At 41.4% G+C, this 16,237-nt stretch overlaps 1 protein-coding gene across 4 annotated transcripts; it reads right to left on the bottom strand.

Annotated features, from left to right (window-relative positions):
• Nucleotides 1-143: 143 nt before the first annotated feature.
• On the bottom strand, nucleotides 144-15,677 carry PP2D1 (protein phosphatase 2C like domain containing 1). 4 transcript variants are annotated; one of them, XM_052798454.1, is made up of 4 exons: nucleotides 15,092-15,677; nucleotides 14,428-14,992; nucleotides 5,050-6,074; nucleotides 144-1,570 (listed from the first exon to the last, which is right to left on the bottom strand). In XM_052798454.1, the coding sequence occupies exons 2-4, from the start codon at nucleotides 14,493-14,495 to the stop codon at nucleotides 291-293; spliced, it is 2,373 nt and encodes a 790-aa protein (XP_052654414.1). In that variant the 5' UTR covers nucleotides 14,496-14,992; nucleotides 15,092-15,677; the 3' UTR covers nucleotides 144-290. The 4 variants fall into 4 exon arrangements, with proteins under 4 accessions (XP_052654414.1, XP_052654422.1, XP_052654430.1 ...); XM_052798462.1 differs by having other exon boundaries at nucleotides 14,428-14,578; XM_052798470.1 differs by adding an exon at nucleotides 6,349-6,499 and having other exon boundaries at nucleotides 14,428-15,676.
• Nucleotides 15,678-16,237: the final 560 nt, after the last annotated feature.

Genomic DNA, 16,237 nt, shown 5'->3' with positions numbered 1-16,237 from the left:
TGCAGTAATCTGGGTTTAGCAAGGAAAATGACAGTTCACCAGTGTTTAGTTTTATATTGAGGTGCTCAGGTTTGAATAAAGTGGTTTAAAAAAAAGAAAAGAAGATTTTTGATTACTCTTTCTTATTGAAAGTTTCAGAAGGTTTTATTGCATTTGCACAGTTCCAGACAAGATGTCTGATTTACTGTATGGGTCAGCATTTAAGATGATTACAAGTAAATACATGACACGGCTAAACATAAGCTTGTACTGTATGTACTGTGGCACTCCAGTTATCCTATGATAGATTTTTAAATGTTGAGGTAATTGGGTATCTCATCGCATCCATTTAGAAGTACAATCAAAATAGTAATATTATCTCTTGAACCTGCAGCTAATGCAGTCTTTACCAGTTGTTCGCTAATGTAGCTTGCTGCATTGTCATAGAGTGTCTCAGGGGTGACTCTGCCTCTTCCCGCAGTTTGTGATTTGCAATTGGACAGGTATGTTTTTGTGTCCTCTTCAAACTGTGATGCTGCTTTAGAACCCACTGGTGATAGAGTCTTTAGCAGTTCTTGACCAGTGTAACTTGCAGGTTTGTCACAAAATATCTTGGAGTCCATTTTTTGTGCCAGTTGTGGACCTGAGTCATAATTAGATAGGCATGCTTTTGTATCTTTTGGAGATAGGCATGCTTTTCTATCTTTTGGGGGCTGTTTCATGTCTTTAAACCCTATTGCCAGTACATTCTCTTGCAGCTGTTTATGGGTGCGACTTGGACCTGTTGCACAGAAAGTGTCAGTGTCTGTTTCTTCTTGCTCTGCAGTCTGTGGCTGTGGCTGAAAGATGTTACATACATAAACTTTTCTTTCCTCAAAGTGTTTCAGTTTTTCAGAGCCACCTTGTGTGGTAGAATCAAACTGTTTTATTTCTATGTTCTGTGAATTTACTTCATTGTTACTGAAAAGAGACAGTTCTGGATCAGCTTGATTTTTGTGGTCGTTGGTTTCCTTAAGCACACCATCTTCACTTGGCAAATAGTTCCTCCTAGAACATTTTGGCTTATTTTGTTGCAGGTTACCTTTTGAGTCAGTGAGAAGAATGTCTTTATTGGAATACAGTATCTCTATTCCATGTTGCAGATCTTCAACAGCCTTTGAGTCATTTAAGTTGTCTTCAGTGAGGGGCATCAAATACTGACACTTACATGGAGAAGGTGCACTTTGTTGAATACGTTCATACATTCTCAAATAATGAGTGAATGTTGTTAGAGTTAATGCAAGTACTTCATTGTAATCCAAAACCTCCCAAAGCCCATTAGAAGCTAAAATAAGAAACTGACAATTATCATCAATAGGGACAGATATGGTATGAGGTACAGGTATAACAGATCTTTTCAGTACTGGATTGCCATGATGTCCAAGACCCCTTGTAGTTCTCAGGTACCCCTCTACTAATCCATCTGGTTCATTAGTGCTGATGTTTCCACCATTCTGAAGTATGCGTTTTCTCTCGCTTACATTAGAAGTGCTGTGCTCTTTTGAGAGGCAGTGACTCTTTCCATTCTTACATAAGACTGCATGTGCATTACCTAAAAATGAAATAAGGTAATATTTTGTATTATAGCATACTGATTTTTTTTTTTTAAGATACTGCTGTTACATCAGCAGTTAGCCTTTTGCTAGGGACTGGGAAAAAAACTCGGGTCATAGTTCAGTTATCTACTGCCACAGGCAACAATATGTCCGTCAATGAATCTGGTTCTATTTTACAGCAGTTTTCTGTGTTTTTTTTCCCCTCCCATTATTCAGAAGACTATTCCAGAACCTTATTCTTCCGACTGCAACTAAACTCTTATGAGGAGTCTTAAGTGACGTTTCATTCTGCTTAAAGTGCAGTCTGATAGAAATGTTGCACCTTGACTGTTTTTTAAGCAAGAGTGCATATTTTTCTCAAATACTCCTTTTTTTTTTTTTTTTTTTCCTAGTAGAGTGTATGCTTTCAAACTATTATGGCTGAATGAACTCATCAAGAAGTTTCAGGTTCAGACTATTTTTAGCAGTATAAAATTTCTAGTACCTGAAAATAATTTGGACATCGTGTAGAATTTACAGTTTACTAACATGATGCCTTAAATCTTGGCCTCAGTTAAGGGACCCAACGGAGCAAGAGTTCTCACAGTCATCACGAGGAGTCAATGACTAACTTCTTTCCTTTAGGTACTTTACCTTGCCCTCAACACTTTTGAAATCTGCAGGCTGAGAATGAAAAGTGTTAGAAATTGCAGCACTCTGGGTGTCTAGTCTTGTCAGACTTGAATGTAGAGTGTAAAGGCAAGCAGCTCTGAAACAAAGTGATGTACTGTTTGAGATCCTCTATGGCTACAGTGGGAGAAGACCATTTTTTGTGTTGGGGGTTGACTGGTCTGCTCCCATGTGTTGGTACAAGGGCAAAAGTGGTGTCTTACAGAAGGAACTTGAGTTGGATGGTAGCTTTCCAGGTGCTAATCTGGCTGCAGCATGTTCATTTATATTGTATTTTTAGTACCATCTGGCTAGACTAGGGCACGGATGTCTGGAAAGTGTTTATAAGTAGGCACTGCTTATACAGTAGTTGTATTTCTTGGAAAGTATTGGCATTGTCTAGTGTAGGAGGCAGCTAAGTGTAGTCTGTGTGAAGGCACGTTTCTCTAGAATGTGATTCAGAATATCAAACTGAAGGATACACCTGTTCTATTGATTATAGAATGTAGATGCCTTAAGTTATGTTGTGTGAATGTTTCCTTGTGCTTGCTCCCTCCTCCTTCGTCCGATTTCCATGGACAGCTAGAAGATTGTCTAAAATTTCCTTTGAACCCTCTGAGTAAGACCACCAGCTGTAAGCATAACAAAGGGCATAATATAACCCATGTGGAACAATTTGACTGCAAGAAAGAATAAAATCTAGTCGCTTTTGGATGCAAGTTGCTTGTCTGCAAACCAGAGACAGGGCAAAAGAATCGACAAAAACTAGCTGACTTCTCAATGTGGGACTAAATGAAGAAGACAAAGCTGGCCAATGCCACCATCTCCTGCTCCTCGTATCTGACCATCCTCTTCAGTTGCTTACCTGGTGCTGAAGGAACATGTCTATACTTCTGTAAGAACACATTCCTGGAGGGAAAATGAAGCTTGTTGTGCAAATCTTTTTCTTTGATGTGATACAATTGGTGGAAAATTAAGTGTATTAGATTAAATAAATGTGTATTTAGAAGTCATTCAAAAATGTGGACTTTAATCATAAAAGGTTTGAAGTATCTCTGATCAACTTCAAGCCTTAACTCATTAGCAGAGCTTGAGTTTACAGTATCTTTAATTGCAGCCAGCAGAAAATATCATCTGGGAGGGAAGGATGGAGGCAGGTAACTAGAACCAGAAAACTTAGGTTGGTTGAATTCTCTACCAAATTTTCTTACCTTCATCCTACCTCTCAAGCTCATTGTAATAAAAGTTGGTTTCTTACCCAATAAGGTGAAAACAAATGCATTTGTTAGTTCTGAAAACATTACAACCTTTATGTGAGTACTCCTGTATTCAGTTAAAGGTGTGACTGCATCTCTTGCAAGAATATCTGTGCTAGTGCTAAACTACCAATTTTGATACCAGTAACAGTAAAGTTCTGGTCGCAGCAGAAATGCTTGTTGGAGGTAGAGGAAGTATGGATATAGCAACAAGCACTGGGAAGATGGAGGAAAGGGAGGGGGTAGACCACAGTTACTTGTGTCAGTGCATATTCAAGTTTGTTTATAGTGTTCCTCAGACTGGCAGAGGATTGCATATTATTGTTAAGCAAAAATACTTTTTTAGTTTTTCCAAGTGTGGAATATGTTTTTAGGGGTTGGGGGTTTTTGCCTCCTGAAAAAAATGAAGCCTTTCAAATGGTTTTCCCTTTACTGAACTTTGACCCTCTTGATTAATTTCAGTCAAATTTTATGTGAAGAAATATGAAGAAGTCTTAAAAGTTTTGTGAATACACTCATCTGAGGAGGAATGAGTGCCCCTGGTGATGGAAAGTTGCAGTGTTAGCATGCTCCTTACTCATGCTAGGGAGAGTGATAGAAAAGTGTTACAGTGCTGGGCATGTGCTTCAAGCGGAGACTGGAAGACACCAGAGAACATAACCGTAGACACAAATCCATTTGAGACTCTTCACCCAATGGCTTTTTTTTATGTAATTCTGCTTGTGTACTCCTTCATGGGAAAGCAAGTATCTTGCTTGTAATCTTACACCTGTCTTCTGTACACAGGAGAACTTAACTGGTAACAAAAATCACCAAGTGGGAAGATACAATGACTGGAGTTCCTAAGAACTGCAAGAGCTTTGTCTAGTGTTTCCTGCAGCAGGACTGGGTGGAGAAGCATTATGAATGTATCAGTATTTCTGATTGTGATTAGTAACTGATTTTCTACACTATAGAAAGGCAAAGCAGGTCTCCACTTCATGAGGAAACAGGTCTGAATAGATCTTCTGTAACAACAGTAAATAACAACCAATTCCTAGTTCAGAAATTAATAATTCAGATGATCCCCACCAGATCATGTTTTCAGTTTGCTGGTAGCAAAATGTGGTGTCACTTAGTCTCAATGAAACAAATGAATAAAAGGAATATCCTGAGCATGTGTCATTGACACAAGGAATTTATCAGATGTAAAATCAGAAGTTATGCTTGTCTGCCCTAAAATGATGACACCTTAAACTTCATCTTGATTTAAAAAAAAAAATTGTCTTTACACAAGTGACCTCTGTAAGAGTAGTATTACGGAATGTTTATTAACTGTGTCTTTTGCATTAGTAAATTGACTTCACTGCTTTAACTCAAATATATTGAAGGTACTTATTAGATAAGCTTAATACTTACTGCCTGATACCAGTATCAGTTGCAAGGGAATTTATCATGTCTCCTTCACGTTGTCAAGTTAAAGCAATTGCAGCTTTTTATCTCCAAATATCTACTGCCAACAAATCTCTAGATTAGCTTATTTTTTTCACTCTTTATTAGGCAAAAAAAATCCTGGTCTGGAACGTACATACCTGTATTGGCAACGTGTAGTAACCCAGTAGCACCTTTGGCTGTCCTGGTTAATGGACTATGTGTATTGTTTTCAGAATGTTTTCTTCCTTCTTCCTCAGTGCCATCTGTCTCTTTGCTGGGGATTCTTTCCACCAAACAGGTAACCACTGAACAGCCACTCCAGCGAACTTTGGAAACCTCATTCCTTCCCAGTCGTAAAAGTCTATCCATTCTCCAAAAGGACTTGGCATATGCTTTGTGAATCCATTCGTAAATATTGGTCTTGTTGGTCTCGCCATTGTCTGGTTTATCAGAGAAAAACTTCTCTTTTTCCCTGTAATCTGCTTTGATTACTGTGGCAAAAGAATCTATAATTTGCTGTTCATCCTCACTCTTTTTGTAGGAGGAATCTGTTTGAGCAAGCTGGTCAAGAAATAAAAGTGGAAGCTCTGCTGCAACTGTTTCTGCAGCTGTTACACCATGAGAGCCATCAACTAACCCTAGAAAACATGTATCTGACCTATTTCCATAGTTGTTGAGCACAATAAATCTGTCTTCCATGTCTCCCTGCCATGTGGAATTTTTATCTTGGCAAATTGATAATGCTTTTATTAAAGAATTATTTACTTTCTTAAAAGTACTAGGATTGTTAATACTAGCAAGATCACGATATGATGTCGGAGTGTGGTTATCCATAAGGAATTCAAATGAATAATCAATCTTCTGCCTATGTGTCTCAGAATATTTAGGAATCTTGGTCAATTTTGAAATTAGTTGCTGTCTCTGAGCCAAAAGTGTTTTGTTGTCAGTTTTTGTTTGTGGGCTATCAAAGCCCAGCAAAGTTAGGGCTTTGTGGGTTTTTTTATGATAAAGAAGGTGGTCTGGATATATTGTTTGTTGACATGCAGAGCAAAAAATTGAAATGTGCTTAGAATCATTGTTCTCAGGTGCAATTGTGACCTTCTCCAGGTGATCTTCCTGATCTCTGGAAAGTTCAAAATCAGGTGGGTTTGATTTGTCCTGAGATTTTTCTTCCCATGTCATTCTATAAAGGAGTTGAATATGTTAAGAGTTTTCATATTTCAACATTTTAATATTAGGTAACACTACATGTACCTAACCTTTGTTCTCACTCTCTTATAAACTGAATTGCATCATTGCATACTAATGCATACATGGTCAAGAAACTGGGAAACCCATGTGAGATTGTATAAAAATTGTAACTAGTAACTATGTTAAAAATCAGTAATACAGCAAATTCAAGAAGTGAAATGTTTGGAAATACAGAGTTCATGACACAATTTAGGTTATTCCTGTACCTAGTGAGGTTTCAGTCAGTTGTTTCCTGCTTGTGATTCAATGCATAGCCCTGTGCCTTCACACTGTCAGAACTGTAAATATGACGTAGTTCCTCATCAGCTTTTCTGTATCTGTGCATTACTTTCCAGACATGGTAGTGGAGTGTAATTCCTACTTGGAAAAAAAAAAAAGGCATATTCAAGATTAAGATAAAAATCTACCAATCTTGCATGCGAAATATGAAACAGGACCAGAAGCATTGATGTATCTCTTTAATCAAATCTCTCTCATTGCCATCAGTTTTAGTTGTGAGGACTTCAGACATCAACTGGAAAAAAATTACTTTACACCATCGTATTTAGGTACACAGAAGGTAAATTACATTTATGTGGACAATGTTCTATTGCTTTTCCTTGCTTACAAGAGCTAGATTTTGCAATGTTCATGTTCCTTTAATGTAGAATGGATTTTGAATGTGTCAGTTTCTAAATCAAGCACAATGAAGAACAAAAGTAGTATCAAATGGGCAAGCAGTGTTTGAGCTTTTAGGTCTGCGGGAAACACCCCTGCTCGTTGAGCTGCAAGAACCTGCGAGCAGCAGCGCATGCCCTCTGTATTCTCCAGCCATCAGGATGGAAGGAGAGACGTGCTTTGCAACAGAGCTCGCAGAAGAGCAACGAGGCTGAAAATGTGGAATCGAGGCCAGGTACTGCAGGACACCGTAAGGTCTAGCCCACACAAGCCTCTCTGCCCAGTCTCCAGCTAAAGCTAATTATCTTCGTCCTGTCCCCATGCACCTCCTTTCTCCCACTTCAACTCCTTGCTCCAGTCTCCCCTTCCTTGCCAGCTCGGTCGGTCTCTCCTCAGTCTCCTTCCTTGATGCTCTCTTACTATTCTTAGGTCTGGCACCTGGTGCCACAAACCCAAGAGTCAGAGCTGTAGAGTGAGTCCTAGGGAGGCACTCCCTAATAAGAGGCCAGCCGGTGCAGAGGGGACCTACACATGGGCATGTGTCTACTCAGCACCGGCAAACCAATGCGTCTTTTATTGTAACTTGCTCTGATTTGGGTAAATTTACAAGAATGACAAAAGGTGTGCTACTGATGCCACCTCAGCCAAGTTTCCAAGCCCTAGTTTAAAACCTGACAATCTTAGAGCTTCTCTATAAAATAGTTATTAGAATTTCGGTTTAATACAAGCAAAACACCATATTTTTCAAATCACATTCTCGGAAAGAGCTAAACCATATTACCTGGAACTTTTTCAAATGATTCTGCTTCAGGCTTGGAAAATCTAAGTATGAACTGTTAATATCTGGCAGAGTTTTAAGTTACTGGAAACATGAAGCGACCCTATTGGTAGCAGCACTAAGAATTCTGCCTATAATTTGAAATGGGTAAGAAAATATGTATATAACATACAGAGGAAATATCAATATTGCTTAGGCAGCAGATGAAGTTAAAATTGTTCGAATGGCCGCTGTGATCTATAAGATGATGCGCAGCTAAGCCTTACAGCTGCTTGGATAACATCCTCTCCCCGTAGATCAGAACATAACATACGTGTACAGACACCATAATAACACAAAATCCTGACACTGTGAGAAGCTCAGCTTGCCAGCCTATACATCATCTGACTACTAAGCATGAAAGCGTAGGGTTTGCTTATTAAGTCAATTAAGCTTGGTTTGTTTATTTAGCATTTAGTATTTATGTGCGTATGGATGAGAAATATCAGACAAAAATGCACATATTACAGGGTTTTATTGTATTCTCTGTTCTGAGATTTCTGACTTTCAGTGACCATTGTTAGCTGCTGTTAATCCACCACCAGGGCAAACAACAGTGGTTTAGCAGCGGTAATATCCCACAGCATCATTGCAAGTGTAATTTCATCCTGCTTCAACCTCATCCATTTTCTGGGGCTCTCTCCTTAAACTTGATACAGCCACACCTTAAAGTAACTATTTTGGAACTGTTGTCTCTTCCAGGATTTCAGCTGGGAAGTACAGTTTCTTCTCTCTCATTATTTCTGTTCATCACCTCTGGGTTATAAGCATTTCCATGATTTGTTTTTCAAGGCATGCACTTTTTTCCTGTGGTAATGGTGGTTTGACAAAATTCCTTCAACTGTTTGAGAATTACTGGAGCATTAAAAGATGAAGCCCCAACCTCCTCCACCTTCAATTAATGTCAATACATGTTAAAGAATCAAATGCCTCTGATTAGCTGAGATATATTTTCTTCTTATAATTTTATAATTGGGCTCTTTAGTAGAGGATGGTGCCACTTAAAAACCGCTTATGACACTGTAGTATACCTTGTCCTTGCAGAGGTGAGCTTGCAGGTGGCTACAGCTCTCAATCTGCTGTAGGACCAGTTTATGGGAAAGTCCATCTCTCCACAAGAGGTGAGCATCAGCCTCCTCTAGAAATGCTGCACCCCTTTAATAGGGCCAGATAAGGAGGCACATGATTAAAATAGCAGGGAAAGATATGCTTGCGCAGATCCCTTTTCCTTTTTTCTGCATAGTTTGAATTTGAGACTGGGAGATCGCACAAGCCTTTTCACTGCTGTCATCGTGATGATGCATTCAGGCGTGAGAAAAATTAGGACTAATATATACAGAAAATCCAGTAAGCTGCTTTTTGTCAGCCTTTTAAATATGAACCCATTTTACATTTAGTGTACATAAAAGCCCCTTGGATTAGAGACAGGAAATTGAAAACTTTCAACAAAATGCTAGTTTGACCTCAGTAAACTTAATTCATAGCAAACATACTCTGTAGATGTTTGTGTATCTGTAAATGGGTGTAAGTGTTAACAAATCACAATTTCAGAGCACCAAAACAGTCCCACTTTATTACAGTGTGTAAATAACCAGGATAATATAGGTAATAATTCATGTAGAACAACAAGATATGCTACAACTCTTCAGTTGCAATCATTTTGCTCATAATTATTAAAAGGACAGCCCTGATGTTAATTTTTTATAGTATGCATACACTGCTTATGTTAATAGCTGAAAACCTTGTAAAAATGAAATAAAAAAAGGAAACATTTACTTTGTTGATCTCTTATGAAGTAAAAAGATTAGTCTGTATTTCCTTCTCTCCTTCCTTGCATTTCCCTCATCAGGAACAGATACAGACTTGCAAGTTTTTTGCTGTCAGGTTAAAGGATAACAGTGAGATGGTGACAACACAATACATGAAGCTAAAGCGCTCTCAGCCTCAGAGAGCAAAAGAAAAAATTCAGCTTTCTAACTCACTGCAGTTTCCCTGTGCCTATTTAGGGAGCCAAAACCCAGCACTGTTTAATGTTCTGAGCTAAAAATAGAAGCAGTAAAAAAAAAAAAAAATTAGAAGATGTAGAAGAACAGGGGGTGAACCACAGTTTGAGATCGTACGTGTTTTCAAGGGCAAAAACCATATTTACTGTTTGTGTCACAACAAAGAGCCTTTTGGTCAGTGCTTAGTCCTGCTGCTAGGAGAGGGAGGCTGCTTCACCTCTCTGCCATCCACTGCCCTGTCTGTAAGAGGGGCAGAACTGAGGAAGGGCACAAGGCTGCAGGCCAGGGACTTGTATGGCAGAGGACACCATCATCCCAGTAAACCTCGTATTTCTGGCAACCCTCTCTAGCTGTGGCACTTGGAGTTGCTCGCTGTTCATATAGCAAGGTGAGATTATTTTCTGTTTCTGCAGTTTGGCACTACAATCTCATTTTTTAATTAGTGAAGATGTTGCTAATTGAGCTTTGAGGACCCAGGACCTGATTTGTATCCAAACAGAGGAGTCCCAGATGCAGTCATCTCCCTCTGACACGTCGTTCCTGTCTCCACCCAGAGCGTGCTTCTTCCTCGCTTACCTTTATCACAGTCAGCACTTAACTTACACAATCTCTAGTCCTGAACTCCTTCCTCTGTGAGACTTGTTTTTATTATTATTATTATTATTTGCTACATACTTGTAGCCTTAGAAAACAGTGACTATTACTGATGCTGAAACCAGCACTGGAAAGATACCTGCCTGCCTGCCTGCGGGTCACAGGAGGAGGCAGAGGAGGGCTGTATGATGTAAAATGGAGGTCATGCTATTTTCAGTTAATATGTATAAACAGGCCTCACTGCTGCAAATTCTTGCTGAATCAGCACCAGCTTCCTTGCCTGTTTCTTCCTTCTTCCCTGCTTTACTTCTTGCCCTGCCCTTCCTCTGCTCATGCCTCAGCCAGCGCTTCCCTCTCGGTCCCCCCTTTCCCACGTGCCTGTGATGCCACGGTATGGCTCCCGTTGCCTCCCTGCCTTCAGCCCTGCTCCTCTCCTCCTGACAGATTTCCCTTCCCTCTGCCTGTTGCACAGTTCGGTAGCGGCACCTCCCCTGGAAAATTGTTAGCGAATGCATCGTACCTGCTTACAGAAGCCACGGTGGGGACTCGGCACCACTGGGACTGGGCCCTGCCAAGGAGCCACCACGGGTGGTCGGTGGGGCTGCAGCATTTGCCATGGTGCAGGTTGACAGTGCTGTGCAGTGCATGCCCTGTGGCACAGCCCAAGCCAAGGTACAGGCAAGCACTGTCACCTGTGCAGGGGCTGCCTTACCAGGTCCCAGTTTTACATGATCACCTTTGGCCAAATCAGCAAAGATCTTATATCTTATTTGAAAAACCTTAAGTAGCCTTTATTAAATGCATACAAGACCTCTGAAAAACTCTCTACCTGAAAAGACAAACTCATTTGATAACCCAGCAGCCATGCCCGACGCCTTCCACCCCTTTTAGCAGGGCTGGCCCTCTCAGTCTCCAAAACCATCTGCAAAGGGAATGCTCCAGAAGGAACACGACATCTTCTCCCGAGTGAGTCAACTCAGGTGTGTGTAGAACCCTGCTTACTGTATCCCCAGAAGCAACGATGCAGCTTCAAGGAAGTCTTGTTATGAAAGGTGTGGGAAGAGATAAAGATGAACCTGGTGAGTCACAGGATCATGCCAGGAGCAGAGCCTGCCTTGGGGACTTGGGAACACTCCCACCCCTAGACCTCATAATAGGCAAGAAAGAAGGAAGTGATTAATAATTAAAATAATTATGGGATAAATTAAGATAATTAGTCTCCTTATTTATCTTCTTAAGTGTTGTCCAAAACTGGAATCCTGGGATTCCAGGCCAACTGGTTTTACATCATCCTATAAAGTGGAAAGGGTCCCCATCATTAGGTCTTCTTGGGTGAGAAATATAATTTGTGACAGTCTGCTTAGGCAGAGGTGCAACTCCTCAGCTGGGAGGAAGCATCGAACTGGGAAATGGGAGTAGCAAAACAATGGCAAAACCAGCTCTTTCTACACTCCGGATATTTTGCACCTGTTCTCAGTAGCTAGGTCTGTCTTGGCAGGGCAGAGGCAGCAGTTCGTAACCCACTGAGTGCCTGCGTGGGGCAGAGAGGCTGCAAGCCCGCTGAGCTCAGCATGGCAGGGGAGGCACGTGAGGTTTTGGGGATCCGCAAGGAGAAAGTGGTGGCAGAAGCAGCAGATGGATGAAGATAATGTCACTGTGCCTCCTGCACTCTCCTGCCAGTGACACCCTGTCTCCCTCATCCCACAAATCCAAGTCTGGAGTTACTGCTGTACTCCTGGAATTCCTCTGCTTTTCCCAGCTGTACACACCATGATTACGGTTGGTCTAAATGGAGATTTTTAACCTGTTTAATATCTGTGGTTTAACTGAGATGCTTGCAGTTTTGTCCATAGTTCTTAGGATTTCCAGGTGCTCTCCCACACAGATATGGGGAAGACCCAGGAGGGGGCTTGCACGGTCAGATGTGCTTAGGCCAGTGTAAATTTATCTTACAGAAATAAAAGGGTGCAGGTAGCAGAAAAGAGGCTGCTTCCTTCCCACCCCCTGCCAGCTGAGCCTGTGCCAGTCGCCCAGGGGTCTGTAAGGCTGCCAGCACTGACTGACCTGCCCTACGCAGGCATGGGGTGGTTAGTCAGGAAAACTGTCAAAGCACAAAGTATGTTGACCAGGGTCCTAGAGAATGGTGGTGATCTCTGCTGCATATTAAGTGGCAGGAAGAAGAGAAAAGGATGTTAGAGAAAGGAATAAACAAAACAAAAAAACAACTTGTGCGGAGGCAGAAGAAAAAAAAGGTAAGGAGAAAATAGACAGTACATCCCAGGTTTGCATGAAGCAATCCAGAGCTCTGGCTACCATGAAAGAACAGTGTAAGCCTATGCAGTGACTGCAGATGACTAACTTTAACAAGCAGCCTCTGAAATTCGCACACACACTTCACATTGTACTGGCAAAGGCAGTAAATGTCCTGTGCTCCATAAGCCCAGCCTTTAGTTTTCTCACTTGGCTTGTGTTAAATCAAAACTGACTGCAGTCAAGAAGGGCATCCTCTGGGTAAGAAGTGAATAAAAACTGCTAAGTGCTCCATCACTAACAAGAAATTTGTGTTACTAAAACAGTCATGAGTGTGGCGATGACATTTTCTCCATTCTTTTTTCACATTTTTTTCCTTTAAAAACTGGGTAATTGGGGTGTGAGGTTCCCTATAACAGACAAAGGCCTAGTGGGAATGTCTGCCATCTGCATTATTAAAGTCACATGTAAGCACCATGGGAAGCCGACAAGATAATAGAGACAGCACAATGAACAAAACTTTTGTACTGTTAATACTTCCAGTGATTCATAAAATATTGATAGCAGTCCTGAATGTGTGGTGGCCAAGAGGGAGGCCACTTCACCCACAAGGAATGCGCTAATGAAAGGACACAATAGGCTTTTATACTTGAAGAAATTCCCCAGAGGGGCAAGAGCTCCGCTTTTCACATTTGCATTCAATGGCAAGAATAAAAACAGGTGGGAGAGCAGGAAGAAAGTTCCATCTTGAACAAAAGGAGGGAGAGAGGGCTGGGTTGGGCACACTCGCTCCTCTCGGCTGGGAGACAGGAATGAGGGATACGGGTGGGCTCCCAGGGCATGGCCGCAGGCTGCGAGGTCCCTCTCAGAGAGGTAGCATTCAGCATTAGGCTCTCAGTTGAGTCATTCTTTAACTTACATGACTGAGATAGGCCCCAAAAGCCCAAAATGACAGCTAGGTAATAACCAGGCGTCAGGCACACCCTAAAATGCATTTTAATTTCCTCTTTTGTGACTTGGCATCAAGAATGCAACCGCCTCCTTTGCTGGAACAACCCGCATGCTCTTGCATTTAAGCCTGTCAGGTGCTCACAGCGAATTTGGGCAAGGGCAACAAATGCGAGATGCACATCTGCTGGGAGCACGGGCTCTGAGCAGGCACCTCCTTGGGGTTATCAGCAGCCTGAGGGAGACCTGAGAATCACAGGAGCTGGCACCGGGTCTCATCCAGCTCCTGGCTTGCTTAATTTGATGCAGATGAGTAGTCTTCCTGAAGTCACCCGGCTACTCACCTGAGTTTGTGAGCTGAGCAGCACAGGCAGGCAGCAGGTAGCTTGGCTCCCACCAGCGCTTCCTTGCTAAATGCAGGTTTCATAGTCAGTTCGACTTGTGCGAAACCATTGACATGCCCTGAAGGGCAGAAACTGAAAAATGTGGCGAGGGTTTTTCAGACAATGCTTTAAGTTTGAATCTAATTTAGTGTCTTCATAGTGCATGTTTAATGATGAAAAATAAACACCAGAGTGGCTCTGTTGTGCTCAGAGTTATGCATGCATTACAATTAGAAAATTAATATGGACTTGCTTGTAAATTCAGTCAACAGAAAAAGTCAGCTCGGGTATATGAAATCGAGAATGATGTGTATACACTCATATGTCAAAGCACAAATTTTTTGTTTTTTCCCTGATGTACCGTAACCTGTCTTGGCCAAATTACATTCACTGAAGCCATCACAAGTCAACACAGCCCAAGTTATAGTCCCATGTCTCCAGCCAGCAAATGATCTTTTCATTCCTTATTCTTGCCAAAATTGTGAATGTAATATTTTACTTGTCACTGTAGTGGTTTAAGACAAAAAGTAAAGCTTTTTTCTTTTTTTTTTTTTTAAACAATATATTTGCACAAAGTTAGAATGAGAGCAATGACTTAAATCAGGCTTAAAGTTAAAAAAAAAAAAGGCTTACCTATTTGCAGTTAAAGAGTGATTTCTTTCTAAGCCGCTCCTCTGCAGTAGCAGGCAGTAGTTCTGCATGTGTAGTGAAATTAGTGTTTATAAATGTTACTATAGTAACTGTATCCGTAGCCACAGGCTGGTAGACTTACTGTTCTGGTTATCTAGTAAGAAGCAAGGTAAAAAGGAAAAAAAGAGATGTAGTGTTGTAAGACAGCCATGCACTTGAGGATTCAAGAAGGAACTGCAGTAAAAGTGTTTTTTGCCTTTATACTAACCAGTGCCTTGTTGCATGCAATACAGCAGTGTTTTTCCCATTAGAACCTCATAAACACACCATGAAATGTAAACAAATATTCAGGCTTTTAACCAAAGTCAGTATCTGCTTCCTAACAACTTTCATCTTTGATTTTACTTTAATGGAAGTAAAAACTTGTCAGGCTTTTAAGGACCTTTAAGAATGAGGTGAAAGAATAAGGTCATTTGCCTAGGCTGTGATCCTGTGAACACTCGCCTGTGCAGCTTCAGACATAAATGCATGCTGAGTGGCCTTAATAAATACCAGTGGTGTTACTCACCTGTGTGAAAATAGTAAACATATTTTCAGAATTGAAACTTGTAATTAATTTATATGCAGGTGTGCAAACCTAATGCTGTGTTAAATATCATTAGCTTACCGCTTAAAGGAGAAGCTGGTGATTTGGAGAGGAAAAAAAAAAAAGAAAAACATATTGGGGGATGTAAAGGCTACAGCAGCTCCCAGAAAAACTGTGAGTCGATGTTCAGGCATGGACATTAAGCGGTTCATAGGAGCCAATATGTTGTTCCAGACGGGCTCTTTGCTTGTAACATTTGCTACCGAAGAATAGTGGGAAAGCTGAAAGTGAAACTAAGCAGTAACAGTTTCATTTTCAAGACCGAGGAGAGTAGAAACCTAACCGGCATAAAAAAATGCAGAGGTTCTTAGGTGACTGTTACCATACAGCACCTATTTGTTATCCTAAAACATGATTCAGACGCTTAAAAAAAATTTTAAAAAAATCATTCTCTCTTAAATTTAAGCGAAACCGGATTTTTTTTTTTTTTATTTTTTCCCTTTTAATTTGCTGCGAAGCTTGGGGCAGCCGCCGCCGAGCGCAGCGGCTCCTCCACCTTAACAGTCCGTCTTAAAGCACCGGGGATGGCAGCAGCCATCTTACGGGTCGCTGTCACAGCTGCTGGGAAGCTCTAAGCCAGCCCCAGCCTCCGCCGCGGGGTCCCCGGGGCCGGGGACCCCGCGGCGGAGGTCGGGAGGGCAGATCCCGCCCCCCCCCCAAAGATTTTAAAACCTCAGCAAAAAAAAAAAAAAACAAACCCAGACCCCATTTTCATGAAAATACTACAGCGTTTTCCTGTATTCCTTTCTTTTTTTCCCCATCATTTGATGAATATGCTAACTCGCCGTATAACCTTACGCTTGAAAATATCCCCAGGAGCTGAGAAGGTGAGGCATGGGGGAGACCACAGGGAAAAGCGTTTTCTCCCCCCCCCACCAATACTACTCCTAACTTTGCAGAAGTCTGGAGTCATCTTTGCTTGCCCCGCACAAGGTGGCAAGGCCCTGCGCCTGTGAGAGCTCTTTATATGCTGGGATTCCCTTCCAAACTAATATTGCTGCTTCAGGTTTACACATCAAAGAGCCGTAGATCCCACGCAAACGCCTAGCCTCAGCTTTTTACACCGTGGTGCCGTAGTACAGAATTGCCATTTGTGGTTTCTCACGGCTCAACCGCGTTTTTTACATACGTGCAACGGAGCGTAACCGCCTCCAACCCGAAGCACTT

The sequence above is a fragment of the Harpia harpyja genome, chromosome 1 (genome assembly GCF_026419915.1).
Source record: "Harpia harpyja isolate bHarHar1 chromosome 1, bHarHar1 primary haplotype, whole genome shotgun sequence".
NCBI lineage: Eukaryota > Metazoa > Chordata > Aves > Accipitriformes > Accipitridae > Harpia > Harpia harpyja.
The sequence above is the reverse complement of the archived record's forward strand: the minus strand, read 5'-3'. Positions and strand labels throughout refer to the sequence as shown.

Excerpts from the sequence above, each read along its gene's own strand:
- PP2D1 (XM_052798444.1), bottom strand. The coding sequence starts at position 14,495 with ATGCAGAACTACTGCCTGCTACTGCAGAGGAGCGGCTTAGAAAGAAAT. Across the intron at positions 6,075-14,427 it reads CACTCTTTAACTGCAAATAG|AATGACATGGGAAGAAAAAT; the intron begins GTAAGCCTTTTT and ends ACTCCTTTATAG. Across the intron at positions 1,571-5,049 it reads ACTACACGTTGCCAATACAG|GTAATGCACATGCAGTCTTA; the intron begins GTATGTACGTTC and ends TTTCATTTTTAG.